Below are 17,300 nucleotides of genomic sequence, written 5' to 3'. Positions count from 1 at the left end.
ATACAGTAGAGAGGCTATATACAGTAGAGAGGCTAAATACAGTAGAGAGGATATATACAGTAGAGAGGTTATATACAGTAGAGAGGTTATATACAGTAGAGAGGCTATATACAGTAGAGAGGCTATATACAGTAGAGAGGATATATACAGTAGCGAGGATATATACAGTAGAGAGGTTATATACAGTAGAGAGGCTATATACAGTAGAGGCTATATACAGTAGAGAGGATATATACAGTAGAGAGGATATATACAGTAGAGAGGTTATATACAGTAGAGAGGTTATATACAGTAGAGAGGCTATATACAGTAGAGGATATATACAGTAGAGAGGATATATACAGTAGAGAGGTTATATACAGTAGAGAGGATATATACAGTAGAGAGGTTATATACAGTAGAGAGGCTATATACAGTAGAGAGGCTATATACAGTAGAGAGGCTATATACAGTAGAGAGGCTATATACAGTAGAGAGGCTACATACAGTAGAGAGGCTATATACAGTAGAGAGGCTATATACAGTAGAGAGGCTACATACAGTAGAGAGGCTATATACAGTAGAGAGGCTTTATACAGTAGAGAGGCTATATACAGTAGAGGATACATACAGTAGAGAGGCTATATACAGTAGAGAGGCTATATACAGTAGAGAGGCTACATACAGTAGAGAGGCTATATACAGTAGAGAGGCTATATACAGTAGAGAGGCTATATACAGTAGAGAGGCTATATACAGTAGAGGATACATACAGTAGAGAGGCTATATACAGTAGAGAGGCTATATACAGTAGAGAGGCTATATACAGTAGAGAGGCTACATACAGTAGAGAGGCTATATACAGTAGTGAGGCTATATACAGTAGAGAGGCTATATACAGTAGAGAGGCTATATACAGTAGTGAGGCTATATACAGTAGAGAGGCTATATACAGTAGAGAGGCTATATACAGTAGAGAGGCTATATACAGTAGCGAGGCTATATACAGTAGAGAGGCTATATACAGTAGAGAGGCTATATACAGTAGAGAGGCTATATACAGTAGAGAGGCTACATACAGTAGAGAGGCTATATACAGTAGAGAGGCTATATACAGTAGAGAGGCTATATACAGTAGAGGATACATACAGTAGAGAGGCTATATACAGTAGAGAGGCTATATACAGTAGAGAGGCTATATACAGTAGAGAGGCTATATACAGTAGAGGATACATACAGTAGAGAGGCTATATACAGTAGAGAGGCTATATACAGTAGAGAGGCTATATACAGTAGAGAGGCTACATACAGTAGAGAGGCTATATACAGTAGTGAGGCTATATACAGTAGAGAGGCTATATACAGTAGAGAGGCTATATACAGTAGTGAGGCTATATACAGTAGAGAGGCTATATACAGTAGAGAGGCTATATACAGTAGAGAGGCTATATACAGTAGAGAGGCTATATACAGTAGCGAGGCTATATACAGTAGAGAGGCTATATACAGTAGAGAGGCTATATACAGTAGTGAGGCTATATACAGTAGAGAGGCTATATACAGTAGAGAGGCTATATACAGTAGAGAGGCTATATGCAATAGAGAGGCTATATACAGTAGAGAGGCTATATACAGTAGAGAGGCTATATACAGTAGAGAGGCTACATACAGTAGAGAGGCTATATACAGTAGAGAGGCTATATACAGTAGCGAGGCTATATACAGTAGAGAGGCTATATACAGTAGATAGGCTATATACAGTAGAGAGGCTATATACAGTAGAGAGGCTACATACAGTAGAGAGGCTATATACAGTAGAGAGGCTATATACAGTAGAGAGGCTATATACAGTAGAGAGGCTATATACAGTAGCGAGGATATATACAGTAGAGAGGCTATATACAGTAGAGAGGCTATATACAGTAGCGAGGCTATATACAGTAGAGAGGCTATATACAGTAGAGAGGCTATATACAGTAGCGAGGCTATATACAGTAGAGAGGCTATATACAGTAGAGAGGCTATATACAGTAGAGAGTATATACAGTAGCGAGGCTGTATACAGTAGAGAGGATATATACAGTAGCGAGGCTATATACAGTAGAGAGGCTATATACAGTAGAGAGGCTATATACAGTAGCGAGGCTATATACAGTAGAGAGGCTACATACAGTAGAGAGGCTATATACAGTAGAGAGGCTACATACAGTAGAGAGGCTATATACAGTAGAGAGGCTATATACAGTAGAGAGGCTATATACAGTAGAGAGGCTATATACAGTAGAGAGGCTATATACAGTAGCGAGGATATATACAGTAGAGAGGCTATATACAGTAGAGAGGCTATATACAGTAGCGAGGCTATATACAGTAGAGAGGCTATATACAGTAGAGAGGCTATATACAGTAGAGAGGCTATATACAGTAGAGAGGCTATATACAGTAGAGAGGATATATACAGTAGCAAGGCTATATACAGTAGAGAGGCTATATACAGTAGAGAGGCTATATACAGTAGAGAGGCTATATACAGTAGAGAGGCTATAACAGTAGAGAGGCTATATACAGTAGAGAGGCTATATACAGTAGCGAGGCTATATACAGTAGAGAGGCTATATACCGTAGAGAGGCTATAACAGTAGAGAGGCTATATACAGGCACCGGTTAGTCGGGCTGATTGAGGTAGTATGTACAGTACATGTAGATATGGTTAAAGTGACTATGCGTATATGATAAACAGAGAGTAGCAGTAGCGTAAAAAAAGACGTTGGCGGGTGGGGGGTGGCGGGACACAATGCAGATAGTCCGAGTAGCCAATGTGCGGGGGCACCGGTTAGTCGGGCTAGTTGAGGTAGTATGTACATGAGTGTATAGTTAAAGTGACTATGCATATAAGAAAAACAGAGAGTAGCAGTAGCGTAAAAGAGGGGGTGGGAGGAGGCACATAATGCAAATAGTTCGGGTAGCCATTTGATTACCTGTTCAGGAGTCTTATGGCTTTGGCGTAAAGACTGTTGAGAAGCCTTTTGGTCCTAGACTTGGCGCTCCGGTACCACTTGCCATGCAGTTGTAGAGAGAACAGTCTATGACTGGGGTGGCTGGGGACTTGGACAATTTTTAGGGCCTTTCTCTGACACCTCCTGGTGTAGAGGTCCTGGATGGCGGCAGCTTATGCCCAGTGATGTACCCTCTGTAGTGCCTTGCTGTCGGAGGCCAAGCAGTTGCCGTACCAGGCAGTGATGCTCTCGATGTTGCAGCTGTGGAACCTTTTGAGGATCTGAAGTCCCATGCAAAATCTTTTTAGTTTCCTGAGGGGGAATAGGCTTTGTCGTGCCCTCTTCATGACTGTCTTGGTGTGTTTCGACAATTAAGGGTTTGTTGGTGATGTGGACACCAAGGAACTTGAAGCTCTCAACCTGCTCCTCTACGAGAACGGGGGCGTGCTCGTTCCTCCGTTTCCTGTAGTCCACAATCATCTCCTTAGTCTTGGTTACGTTGAGCACAATCGTTATTCAATCGTTATTCTGTCTCGTCATTGTCGGTGATCAGGCCTACCACTGTTGTGTCGTCCGCAAACTTAATGATGGTGTTGGAGTCGTGCCTGGCCACGCAGTCGTGGGTGAACAGGGAGTACAGGAGGGGACTGAGCACGCACCCTTGAGCTGCTCCAGTGTTGAGGATCAGCGTGGCAGATGTGTTGCTACCCGTCAGGAAGTCCAGGATCCAGTTGAAGAGCGAGGTGTTTAGTCCCAGGATCCTTAGCTTAGTGATGAGCTTTGAGGGTACTATGGTGTTGAACGCTGAGATGTAGTCGATGAATAGCATTCTCACATAGGTGTTCCTTTTGTCCAGGTGGGAAAGGGCAGTGTGGAGTGCAATAGAGATTGCATCATCTGTGGATCTGTTTGGGCAGTATGCAAATTGGAGTGGGTCCAGGGTTTCTGGGATAATGGTGTTGATGTGAGCCATTACCAGCCTTTCATAGCACTTCATGGCTACCTACGTGAGATCTACGTGTCGGTTGTCATTTAGGCAGGTTGCCCTTCTTGGGCACAGGGATTATGGTGGTCTGCTTGAAACATGTTGGTATTACAGACTCAATCAGGGACATGTTGAAAATGTCGGTGAAGACACCTGCCAGTTAGTCAGCACATACCCGGAGCACACATCCTGGTAATCCGTCTGGCCCCGCAGCCTTGTGAATGTTGACCTGTTTAAAGGTCTTACTCACGTCGGCTATGAAGAGCGTGATCACACATTAGTCCGGAACAGCTGATGCTCTCATGCATGCCTCTGTGTTGTTTGCCTCGAAGCGAGCATAGTAGTGATTTAGTTCGTCTGGTAGGCTCTTGTCACTGGGCAGCTCGCGGCTGTGCTTCCCTTTGTAGTCTGTAAATGTTTGCAAGCCCTGCCACACAAGACGAGGGTCTGTGCCGGTGTAGTACGATTCAATCTTAGCCCTGTATTGACACTTTGCCTGTTTGATGGTTCGCCGGAGGGCATAGCAGGATTTTTTATGAGCTTCCGGGTTAGAGTCCTGTACATTGAAAGGGCAGCTCTTCCCTTTAGCTCAGTGCAAATGTTGCGTGAGCCTTAGGATTTATGAAAGCCTTAGGATTTATAATTACAGTTATTTTCGAATGTCCTCACATAGATTGACATACAACAAATGGGTGAGTGTTGTGTGTTGTACAATGACCTTGTTCTCCATCCAATCCCCCCAGGACCTAGCACCACCTGTACGGAGGACTCCTGCTACAATCAGGGGGTGTGTCTCCAGCAGTGGGAGGGCTTCTCCTGCGACTGCACCATGACGTCCTATGGAGGCTCCTTCTGTAGCGACCGTGAGTACAACATCGCCGTGCTGGGTTGTGTGAAGGTTGTGTATGTTGTGTGAAGGTTGTGTGTAGGTTGTGTAAGTGTTGTGTTGTGTAGAGTGGTCTGGTTGTATTTAAGCAATAAACCCCTAGGGGTTGTGGCATATGGCCAATATACCACGGCTAAGGGCTGTTCTTAGGCACAACGCAACACGGAATCAGCATTCAGGGCTCGAACTACCCAGTTTATAAATGGGTATAGACTACTTTCAGTTGCAGGTAATAAACAGTATGTCGTGTTTGGTTTGAAGTATCTTTTGGGTCTGTGTTTGATAGCTCTCTGGCGCCTCCCTAGTGGACACATTAAGATATGAACGCTTGTTAGTATGAGAGGCTCATTTGGAGTGAGTTAGCATTCTATCCATATCCCCCACAGGCTAAATTCATCTAGAACACGGCCAGAGAGATACGGTCCAAGGTTCATAGAGCAGGGGGTTTACTTTGTTAGCTTATTAAGGAGTTAAACTCAGATCCATATTGACCTCCTCTTATCTTGCCTGTGATGAGTTTGAGGGTAGAATAATTGGAGGAGAGGGGAAGAGAGGCACGCCGATGCCTATGCTCTCCTAGCTCAGCAAAGTGTCAGTGGGGCTATTAGTGAGTTTAATATCCAGACTTATTTTTTAAGATTGGAGAGATTGGTGTTTGTGGTGCTGAGGTCGGCTGAGATGCCCAGAAGCGGCCAACGAAAGGGGTGAACATGTGTGTGTGTGTGTGTGTGTGTGTGTGTGTGTGTGTGTGTGTGTGTGTGTGTGTGTGTGTGTGTGTGTGTGTGTGTGTGTGTGTGTGTGTGTGTGTGTGTGTGTGTGTGTGTATGTATGTGTGTGTGTGGGTAGAGAGAGAGAGCAATCCCTCCAGCAGCCAGCCCCAAAGTCTCTACACATTTACCCACAACCATAATATCTCCTAGAGATCAAGCTCGTTCTATAGCAATTGCTACCACCTGACGTAGCACCCAGTAAAACCAATGTTTCATACCGACTACAAAGTCTATTCGCCATCCGCCTAACCAAGAGAATATCGACATTGACATTACCTTGTCTAATGGTATCCTCTATAGTGTAGAGCTAAAATGACCTAACCGGTGACTGAAGAGTGAGGACTAACACTGAAGGAGTCATTTATTTCTGATTAAACCAGTTCTACTGACTGTCTAATGGCAGACTTTCATCAATCAGCGGCTTCCAACAGAGACGCAGCACACTAGGTCACTGGACCTCTGCGCCTCGCTAATAGGCCCCTATCCCTTTGGTTTGCTGACCATTGCTTGTGCTGTTGCGGAACATTGTCAACAATAATCAGCCACAATTAGGATAACTTTTGAAGGGCAAAGCAGGTTGAGATGTATAAGTTTGATGTCTGAAAGGTATTTTTCAGGTCAGCTCAGACACCTTCATATATTATAATATATATTAAACTGAGAGTGCTATTGGCTGCTGGCTAGGTCTCACTTCTCTTCTCTCCTCCGACCATATACTTACAAGCTTGACTATCTGCATGGTTGTGTTGTGTGCTGCTGTTGTGTTCCTGTCTGTTTCTTCCATAGTGTTCTAAAAAGCCGAAGAGACTTCCTTTACCGCCGTCTTTGAGCAGAGACAAAAACCTCTCCTTTACCCTTCTTTCACTGGAATATATTTGTTCTCAGTGACATTCAAGTTCCTATTCTGTCTTGTTATCTGATTTGAAGACGTCTATTCTTCAGCTTTCTTGGCTTGTGTAACATTGATTTGAAGACGTAATGTGTCACTTTTCAAGGAATTTTCCTTTCTCCACCAATGCAAGGTAGGACTGTGTACGAGTGGAGCCCCTGACATTCTCCAACTCTTTGTGCCTATGCATACCATTGTGAATCGGAAAATAGTGACTGTTTAGAAGTGTACTGTAACTACTCTGAACCAGTGTGCGGTTTACAATGTACTCTCAATGTACTCTCGCCCTTGGCTATAGAGTTGCTAAACTTCATGTATCATTGTATGTGTTCTCGAATGACTTCCCAGCTATTGGTTTGAAAAGAAAAGCATTTTCACTGCTAACGTGTGCTATGCTTTAGAAAAGAGCAGGTGTTGAGCATTTGAATAACTTTCAAGGTTTCTTTATATTTAAGCTGCCTTAATATTCAATATCCCTTATTATTTAAGGTGCCTTTATATTTAAGGTGCCTTTATATTTAAGGTGCCTTTATATTTAAGGTGCCTTTATGTTTAAGGTGCCTTTATATTTAAGGTGCCCTTATATTCAATTTGCCTTATTATTTAAGGTGCCTTTATATTTAAGGTGCCCTTATATTCAATTTGCCGTATTATTTAAGGTGCCTTTATATTTAAGGTGCCTTTATATTTAAGGTGCCTTTATATTTAAGGTGCCTTTATGTTTAAGGTGCCTTTATGTTTAAGGTGCCTTTATATTTAAGGTGCCTTTATATTTAAGGTGCCTTTATGTTTAAGGTGCCTTTATATTTAAGGTGCCTTTATATTTAAGGTGCCTTTATGTTTAAGGTGCCTTTATATTTAAGGTGCCTTTATATTTAAGGTGCCTTTATGTTTAAGGTGCCTTTATGTTTAAGGTGCCTTTATATTTAAGGTGCCTTTATGTTTAAGGTGCCTTTATGTTTAAGGTGCCTTTATATTTAAGGTGCCTTTATATTTAAGGTGCCTTTATGTTTAAGGTGCCTTTATGTTTAAGGTGCCTTTATATTTAAGGTGCCCTTATATTCAATTTGCCTTATTATTTAAGGTGCCTTTATATTTAAGGTGCCTTTATATTTAAGGTGCCCTTATATTCAATTTGCCTTATTATTTAAGGTGCCTTATATTTAAGGTGCCTTTATATTCAATTTGCCTTTATGTTCAGGTGCCTTTATATTTACTTTGAACAAGCATGCGTACACACACACACACACACACACACACACACACACACACACACACACACACACACACACACACACACACACACACACACACACACACACACACACACACACACACACACACACACACACACACACACACACACACACACAAATCCTTTCCTCAAACAGTGTGGTACTATATATTTGGTCTCTTGCTCTGCCACTAGAGTGTGTTTAGTATTCTGCAGTGCAGCGTGCACGCTCGTTGAAATGTACCTGAGAATAAAATGAATCTCATAAGCACAGCTACACATATGACTGCAGTCTTGATCACATACACAGTCAGAGATGAGCAATTATGTTATCTGCCCCTCCAACACAGTGACATACTGAGACAGGCAAACACTCACTCACACGCATGCTCAGACACACACCGTGACCCCTCACTGCTCACCCTCCACACGCATCCACCCACCACCCCTAAAAAGAGATATGAAAATCAATAGAATTCTCCTCAAAGAAGCTTAAAGAATGGAAGGAATTCAGGCCTTTTTTTAATTCCAGTCTTAAATTAACATATTGATTCTCCCTGCTCTTTGTGGTCCTCTGTCCAGGCCCCCTTGTTGGCTGTAAAGAGGAGCGAGGCCTTAGAACTATGGAAGCCAGTGTGTGTGTGTGTGTGTGTGTGTGGTGTGTGTGTGTGTGTGTGTGTGTGTGTGTGTGTGTGTGTGTGTGTGTGTGTGTGTGTGTGTGTGTGTGTGTGTGTGTGTGTGTGTGTGTGTGTGTGACTTCCACCCGGCGTGTTTTATCACTATAGCCAGATGGCCACAAAGGAGATGAGCCTCGCTCACATGAAAGGGGTGAGCAAGACACACACAAAAACACTCACACATGTTTTGGTTGATAGAGAGACCGATTAACAGCTAGATATATCCAGTTGTTTCTGACTCCTTACTTTGGGCAGGAGAGGCTTCTTTTCTAAAGCATCTTTACATTTCAATAGTGCACTCAATTATAATCCTACGCTAGCCTGGATGTCAACTAGCGTTGTTGCTCCACTCACCGATTATGAACACAGATGAGGCATATGAATTTACTAGAAAACTGGAGAGACTGTTGTTGTCGGCTATTTACCACACAATAGTTGACAGTGATGTTTGATAATATTTCCCACAAACCACTAAATTACCACAGAAACAAGATGCCTGGACAAAAACACGGTTAGACATTTCAATGTCCTCATTAATCCAATCATCTTTATTGCATGACAAGCTCTACGGAGGCTGACGCCGTTACTGGCATGGGAATGTGTTACATTCTATCTGAAGGTAAGTCTCTTTGAAGATTCACACACCTTTGTTCCCTGGTGGACATAACATGGTGTGACGTGTGGAGGCTGTGGGCGATAAATGGGAAGTGCCCAGGTTAGCTGTTCTAAGGGCTGTTCTGACGCCTGTTGTTGAGGCCCAAGCCCTCCGGCAGTTCTTCTAATGCATATGAGATGTGATATTTTCAGTGCTTTGGTCACACACTTCTAGCATTAGGCATTCTCCTCACAGACTCAGATTTGACTTTTACACTCTACGTGCTCTGCTCGCTTGAGTCTGACTACAGAGTTACTCCGTTTTGGGGCTAAGACAGCTGGGAAAGGATTGCTGGCAGTTATATTTGAATAAATGGCAAAAGATAATTGTTTTATACTATATATGAGACAACTCACATACAATCCAGACCCTAGACTACTGCTCTGTCTCTCTCATGGTTTCCTCTTGTATCTATCTGCATGATTTATGAGAGCTTCCTCATAACAGGAACAATGGAAGACCATTGGAGACTTCAGAGAGAAGGATTGATTGACAGCTATCTGTCGGACGCTGAACCAAAGACAGAGAACCACCTGTTTACTTCTCTTCATCTGTTTGTGGATAATACATATTTTTCCACCAGTTTTCCTAGTGTTCCATCCTATAAACTCAACTGAGAATGAAACAAAGGCAATCCACAGAGGATATTTGGAGACATGTCCTTTTGGAGAGGCTCTCTGTTTTGTTGTGTGGAGTGGTATTGTTGCCAGTGACCCACTCTGTGACGGGTTCACTATGTTGAGCTGGAAAGGCTGGCGAAGGTGGACGTCTGATATCTCTGTTGGATGAGTGTGTGGGAAAGAGAGAAACAAAGGAATCTGGGTATCGCACGCGTACATACACATTCTGTGTGAAGGTCTTTGTTATTCCGAGCCAGTGTCGGGTGCACTGGTCCATTTTTCTGCATAGTGTATAAATGGAGCACTTGGTATTCCACAGTATTCCTCAGTAACTAAGTCAGAATGCACCTCTGTGGAAGTGCATGCAATGTGTGGCTTAGGTTTCAGCGTTCTGTGCGCATGGGTGTGCACGTGTGTATGTGTGTGTGTGTGTGTGTGTGTGTGTGTGTGTGTGTGTGTGTGTGTGTGTGTGTGTGTGTGGGTGTGGGTGTGGGTGTGGGTGTGCGCGGTTGCGCGTGTGTGTACATGTCTATGCCACATTGTGCTAACCTGATGCTGTGTCTGCTCATGTCGTCCTTCACATGTTTTTCTCCATGGTTCTCAAATCAAATCAAATTTATTTATATAGCCCTTCGTATATCAGCTGATATCTCAAAGTGCTGTACAGAAACCCAGCCTAAAACCCCAAACAGCAAGCAATGCAGGTGTAGAAGCACGGTGGCTAGGAAAAACTCCCTAGAAAGGCCAAAACCTAGGAAGAAACCTAGAGAGGAACCAGGCTATGTGGGGTGGCCAGTCCTCTTCTGGCTGTGCCGGGTGGAGATTATAACAGAACATGGCCAAGATGTTCAAATGTTCATAAATGACCAGCATGGTCGAATAATAATAAGGCAGAACAGTTGAAACTGGAGCAGCAGCACGGCCAGGTGGACTGGGGACAGCAAGGAGTTATCAGGTCAGGTAGTCCTGGGGCATGGTCCTCGGGCTCAGGTCCTCCGAGAGAGAGAAAGAAAGAGAGAAGGAGAGAATTAGAGAACGCACACTTAGATTCACACAGGACACCGAATAGGACAGGAGAAGTACTCCAGATATAACAAACTGACCCTAGCCCCCGACACATAAACTACTGCAGCATAAATACTGGAGGATGAGACAGGAGGGGGGGTGTACGCTGTATTTGTAAGAAATGACACGTCCGGCCTTGTTAGTCACTGGAGTTAAGAGGATCCCTTTGTTTTGCAGCTGCCCAATGATTTGATTGCTCCTTTTTCTGTTCTATTCAGCGAAAGTCTGAACAGGGAATACTCTGTGTGTGTGTGTCTTCAGTTGCATGGTGGGTTGTTCGAATATAGCCGGCTGCTGGTGCTTCGTGCCATCTAACATAGGGCATGCTTGTCGGTCAGCAACACAGCAGTTCTCAGACACACTCTTCTCCCCTCCCTCCCTCCCTCCCTCCCTCCCTCCCTCCCTCCCTCCCTCCCTCCCTCCCTCCCTCCCTCCCTCCCTCCCTCCCTCCCTCCTCTATCTCTCCCCTATCTCTCTCCTCCTTCTCCCCCTCCCTCCTTCTCTCTCCTCCATCTCTCTCCTCCTTCTCCCCCTCCCTCCTTCTCTCTCCTCCATCTCTCTCCTCCCCCTCCCCCTCCCTCCTCTCTCTCCTCCATCTCTCTCCCTCCTACTCTCTCTCTCCCTCCCTCCCTCCCTCCCTCCTCTCTCTCCTTAATCTCTCCCTCTTCTTCTTCCATGGTATCATCAAAGACTGTATGTAGATAGCTAAAACTGCTTCTCCAATAGAAATCCCAGATCACACTTGTAGGCAATGTCACGGCAATGTTGGCTAGCTAAGCTCACACGTCATCCACCAGGTCTAACGGTCGCACTGAACTGCGTTGTTTTTGACAAAAATGAAAAGGTGTCAGTTTGTCACTTTCATGAGGTTGGAGTAATAACAAGTTCAACTGCTTAAGACATGGGCTCCTATCTTGGTTGTGTCTTTAGATTTTGAAAAAATGAACAACTAAGGAAGAATTTTTCACATCTCTAATTGACATCTCAAACCGCGGTCTGGTCTGCTTGCTCTGTTTCGCAAGCGTTCCCAGAAGCTTTGCGATGTTGCGCCTTTGGGTTTAGAAACTCTGTGGTATTATCATGGTAAGCCTGCTGTTGCAGAAGATTATTGGGGAGAGTGGAGTCGTGATGTAGTTTGCAATGCGGTAAGTGTATAGGCCCAGAGTCAGTCCTGTCAATCAGTCAGTCAGTCCATGTTCTAGCTAGGCTAATATTGTAGGCTTTATGGTCTATAGGAAATAGATTGGTAGTACAAGCCCTTTAACAGCCATAACTATCACCAACCAGCAGCAGCAGCATCATTCTCTCTAACTCTCAGCAGTCTTGATCAGAGCTGATTATTGAGATGCATGTAGCATCACGCCTCGCTGACAGGAATCGTTGACTGATCATCACTGGGTCTCAGCCCCCTCTACCAAACTGGGACGTCTCTGAAAGTGGCCAATCTGCTCCTGAGAAGACTGAAATGAAAGAGAGATTCATTTGAGGGGTCAGATGTCTCTTCTCTCTGTAATTTGAACGTCGAGCCTGAACCTTGGCAGCCGTACTCTGTTCAACACAACTTTAACATGGAAAACACAGGCTGGAAACTCTCTGGCTCCAGAGCATGTAACGAGATAATAGTCTGTGCCTGTGTCCTTCTTACCCTTGAAAAACACTAAACTAAATGCTGAAGACATTAGTAGACAGGGTCGTGAGACACAGTGTACAGAAAGCAGGAAAAAAACGTCCCCCCAGAAGCCCTGATCTGATAAAGAAAAGAAACCCTCCTCACCAGAACGACCCCACTGCTTGACGAACATCTCATTCCAAAATCCTGGGCTTTAATATGGAGTTGGTCCCCCTTTGCTGCTACAACAGCCTCCACTCTTCTGGGAAGGCTTTCCACTAGATGTTGGAACATTGCTGCGGGGACTTGCTTCCATTCAGCTACAATAGCATTAGGGTGGTTGGTAGCCTAGTGTTTAGAGCATTGAGCCAGTAACCGAAAGGTTGTTATATCGAATCCCCGAGCTGACAAGGTAAACAATCTGTTGTTCTACCCCTGAACAAGGCACTTAACCCACTGTTCCTAGGCCGTCATTGTAAATAAAGGTTAAATAAACAATTTGTGAGGTTGGGCGATTAAGCCTGACTCGCAGTCGGTGTTCCAATTCATCCAAAAGGTGTTTGATGGGATTGAGGTCAGGGCTCTGTGCAGGCCAGTCAAGTTTGTCCACACCAATCTCGACAAACCATTTCTATATGGACCTCGCTCTGTGCACGGGGGAATTGTCATGCTGAAACAGGAAAGGGCCTGTTAATATTGTTGCCACAAAGTATAACTGTTGCCACAAGGTTGGAAGCACAGAATCATCTATAATGTCATTGTATACTGAAGCATTAATATTTCCCTTCACTGGAACTAAGCTGCCAAACCATGAGAAACAGCCCCAGATCATTATTCCTCCTCCACCAAACTTTACAGTTGGTTATATGTATTGGGGCAGGTAGCGTTGTTCTGGCATCCACCAAACCCAGATTTGTCTGTCGGACTGCCAGATGGTGAAGCGTTTCCACTGCTCCAGAGTCCAATGGAGGCGAGCTTTACACCACTCCAGCCGACTCTTGGCTTTGTGTGTGGTGATCTTAGGCTTGTGTGCGGCTGCTCGGCCATAGAAACCCATTTCATGAAGCTCCCAAAAAAACAGTTATTTTGCTGATGTTGCTTCCTGGGTCATTTTCGAACTCAATAGTGAGTGTTGCAACTGAGGACAGACAATTTTTACATGGTATGCTCTTCAGCACTCGCCGGTCCCAGTCTGTGAGCTTGTGTGGTCCACACTTTGCGGCTGAGCCGTTGTTGTTCCTAGACATTTCCACTTCACAATAACATCACTTTGACATGACCGGGGACAGCTCTAGCAGGGCAGACATTTGATGAACTGACTTGTTGGAAAGGTGGCATCCTATGATGGTGCCACGTTGAAAGTCACTGAGGTCTTCAGTAAGGCCATTCTACTGCTGATGTCTGTTGCATGGCTGTGTGGTCGATTTCATACACCTGTCAGCAACGGGTGTGGCTGAAATAGCCGAATCCACTAATTTGAAGGGGTGTCCACATACTTTTGTATATATAGTGTACCTGAAGGGACCTTAGAAGAATGTCACTCTCTCTCTCTCTCTCTCTCCTGTTCCCCTCATCATGTCATTGTTGGTGTTGTTTATATTCCCTCCGCCGCCGCTCACGTCTCTTCCGCTGCATTCGTAAGACGGGGGCCCTGGGAGAGACGGCTCCTGCCCGAGCAATTAACGAGTGTCTCGTTAGGCGAGAAATGCAGTGTGAACCGCTCGTAACCCGTGGCTGTAGTTCATACAGGACCGTAAATACAACTAATGCAGCTCCTTTACTGGGTGAAAATCCTCTGGAACAAGAAAAAAAATCCAAGGATGGGGATCACTATCTGCTCCGTCCCAGACACCGGGGGACTGGAGGGATGAAAGGGGGAAAGTAGATGATGTTGGAGCATATGGTAGAGAGCCAGAGAGAGGGAAGGAAAACCCTTGGTGGAGATATCAATAAAAAGCTAGAATGCTTTGTCGCCATTTGGAGACATATGTACTTGTCCGTGAGGCAGTTTACCTGAGGTATGGCTTTGGTAGGTTAGCGTACCTAGCATCTGGCCAATTGTGTCCTCAGGGTGAACAACTGAACTACGCTCGACTCCAATCAAAAGAGACTGTATGGCTTTGTGGCAGAACGGATTGGTGGCGTTTTCCAGGTCGTCATAGCATAATTACTAAACTGATTGCTTCTTCACCATAACACATATTAAAGGGCAATTAATGCCGGAGGTAATTGCTTCGAGACCCACTCCCTCCACTTGCTAGCGTTATCAAAGGCCTAGCGTTTCGTTGCACATTGAAGAGGAGAGGAAGGGAGGGAAGAGGGAGACGGGTGAAAGCAATTATTTATCGGAGCACTTGGATCACGTGTTAAATTAGTCAATTGTGTTTGTTGACAGTTTGTAAATCATAGCTTCAAACGTCTGATTAGTTAGAGTGCCAAATCTGACTGGCTGTTGCGACACGTTGTCTGAATACGCACACACACACACACACACACACACACACACACACACACACACACACACACACACACACACACACACACACACACACACACACACACACAGACATACACACACACACACACACACACACACACAGACATACACACACACACACACACACACACACACACAGTCCTTTACGTGGCTCAGGATGGGGTAGCCTTTTTTCATCACGCGTTTTTCACCTTAAGTTCAACCTGAGCATTAGATGGGTAATCACTTATTGTTAAAGTCCTAGTTGTTTCAACCACTCAAGGCTTCTCATTTCTTCAATTCCCAGCATTTGGGAGTTTGTCCTGATTCAAAGTTGCTTGCCGCTGCATTATAACAAATACAAAATAATATGGTTATTACATTTGAATAAATACCGTCTCTGATCAACTCTTACAACCAAAATGACAAACATGGCTGTTGCTGTGATCAGTTTTCTTTAGCGGAGTGGGCTCCAGCGTAGCGCGTTACTTGCCCCAGTAGGAAAGAGAAAGCATGTATGGTATTGTGTCACTTTCACCTGTTTTGATGCATCCCACGATGGCAATGGAAACAGACATCATTTGCGTCTTTCCTACACAATGCATAGGTCAACGTCACCTTTTGCTACTATCCAAACTTAGGGCAGAGTGTGTCAGAGGCCCTAACTTTCCTTTGTGTGTAGGAGTTCCTCAGCAAGAGGTTGTTGATTATGGATGAATTGAAGGAGGGATGGAAGGAGGTCAGAGGTCTAGGGCGTCCCTGACGTCAGTGTCTTTAGGATGCCCAGCAACGGGCCTTTCAGGAAGAAATGATTTCTCCTCCTTTTTCCCTCTTTTCCTGTTTATCGCTTCAAGCATTTTGTGATCCCCTCTCCCCCCTCCTTCCCTCCCACACACCAATCAACACATACATGCACACGGCATAACATTTACTCACACACACACAGGTGCAGACGGTTACTGTGATTGATAATGATCACTCCACACCATGACGCCCTGTTAGAGCCGTGGGCCGCAGAACTTTTTTACAAATAGAAATGATTCTCCTCCCCAAAAACATGACTGACATTGAATTGCTGCTTCTTAACAGGATTGGCCTCATTTGGAATTGAAGGCATTTAGGAAGTAAAATTAAATTGCAATTCAGTTATATAAAAAAATAATCATTTATTTTCAATGGCTTCTTAATAAACTGAAAAGTAGAAGCAATTTTTTTAAAGGTTTTTTAATATTTCAGAATTCAAATTAAGTCCAACCCTGCTCCTTAATGCCTAGTATATTTCTGGAATGCATTGTGGTGCTTTCATGACAAGAATATTAAGTAACTATACTGTACGTTCCAACCACAAACACACACGGATGTACAGCACAGTAACTCTTCATTGAAATTCAATAAAACACACACTGATGAAACACAGTACAGCACAGTAACTCTTCATTGAAAAACTATAAAATGGTGGTAGCTAATGTTCTTTACTTCTCCCCTCAATGTTCTTGGCTTCTTGTCCAACATAGAGGGCCCTCTTTGTCAAGGGCAGCTTTTGCCATAGATTGATTCATAGCTCTTTAACACATCGGACATCACTGGTCCATGTCTGGCTCAAAGGAACAATTGGCTATCCGTGGCTGTTGTTCCTTCTCCGATGGTTTCTTTTCCTGTACATGATGGCAATGACAAGTGTGATCTCCCCAGATGACTAAATGGACCCAGTGTGGTGCCTAGGTGATTAAGCCAATGGCCCCTCAGCAGCCACCACTGACACACACACACACACACACACAACATACAAATACTGAGACAGACAGACACAGACAGCCTGGGGTATGTTTCAGGCATCATTGAATGGATGACTGTTTCTCTGTGGTGGTCTGTGTCCATGGTGTTGGTCTCTCCTCAGTCTTTTAGCCTCAGTGATCTGGACCCAGAGTGGACCCAGACATGCAGAGACCGAGAGTCATTAAGGAGGCTGTTCATCTCTCGCCTGCTGCTCGACATAAACACACACACACACACGCACTCACACACTCACACTCACACACACTCACACACACATTGGCACCAAACATAAGCTGCCTCAGCTCATAGTCAAACACTCCCTCCCACATATACACACACACACACACACACACACACACACACACACACACACACACACACACACACACACACACACACACACACACACACACACACACACACACACACACACACACACACATACACACACACACACACACACACACACACACACACACACACACTCACCCCTCGACATCTGCAGCCAGTCAGCCAGCCAAGAGGAACCCTCATCAGAACAATACTGGTCTGCTGAAGTAAACCGACGACTCATAGGAATGGATACAGTACATTGGCAAGGTGGTTGATACGGTGTGTGTGTTGTGCAAGCACCAGAGAGCGTTTGTCAGTGGAGCCACTGACAGCCTGAAATAATGACCTTT

The 17,300-nt window shown here is 44.5% G+C and overlaps 1 protein-coding gene across 10 annotated transcripts in view; it reads left to right on the top strand.

Moving 5' to 3' along the window:
• Positions 1-17,300, top strand: part of LOC109896506 (neurexin-2) — a 1,132,408-nt gene that overhangs the window by 678,819 nt on the left and 436,289 nt on the right. For all 10 annotated transcript variants that reach the window (XM_031832475.1, XM_031832476.1, XM_031832477.1 and 7 more), the window contains one exon: positions 4,704-4,823. In XM_031832475.1, coding sequence (XP_031688335.1) covers positions 4,704-4,823 — 120 coding nt within the window. The remainder of the gene's footprint in view (positions 1-4,703; positions 4,824-17,300) is intronic.

The sequence above is a fragment of the Oncorhynchus kisutch genome, linkage group LG9, assembly GCF_002021735.2.
Source record: "Oncorhynchus kisutch isolate 150728-3 linkage group LG9, Okis_V2, whole genome shotgun sequence".
Classification (NCBI taxonomy): Eukaryota; Metazoa; Chordata; class Actinopteri; order Salmoniformes; family Salmonidae; genus Oncorhynchus; species Oncorhynchus kisutch.
This window is presented reverse-complemented; position numbering and strand designations above follow the sequence as displayed.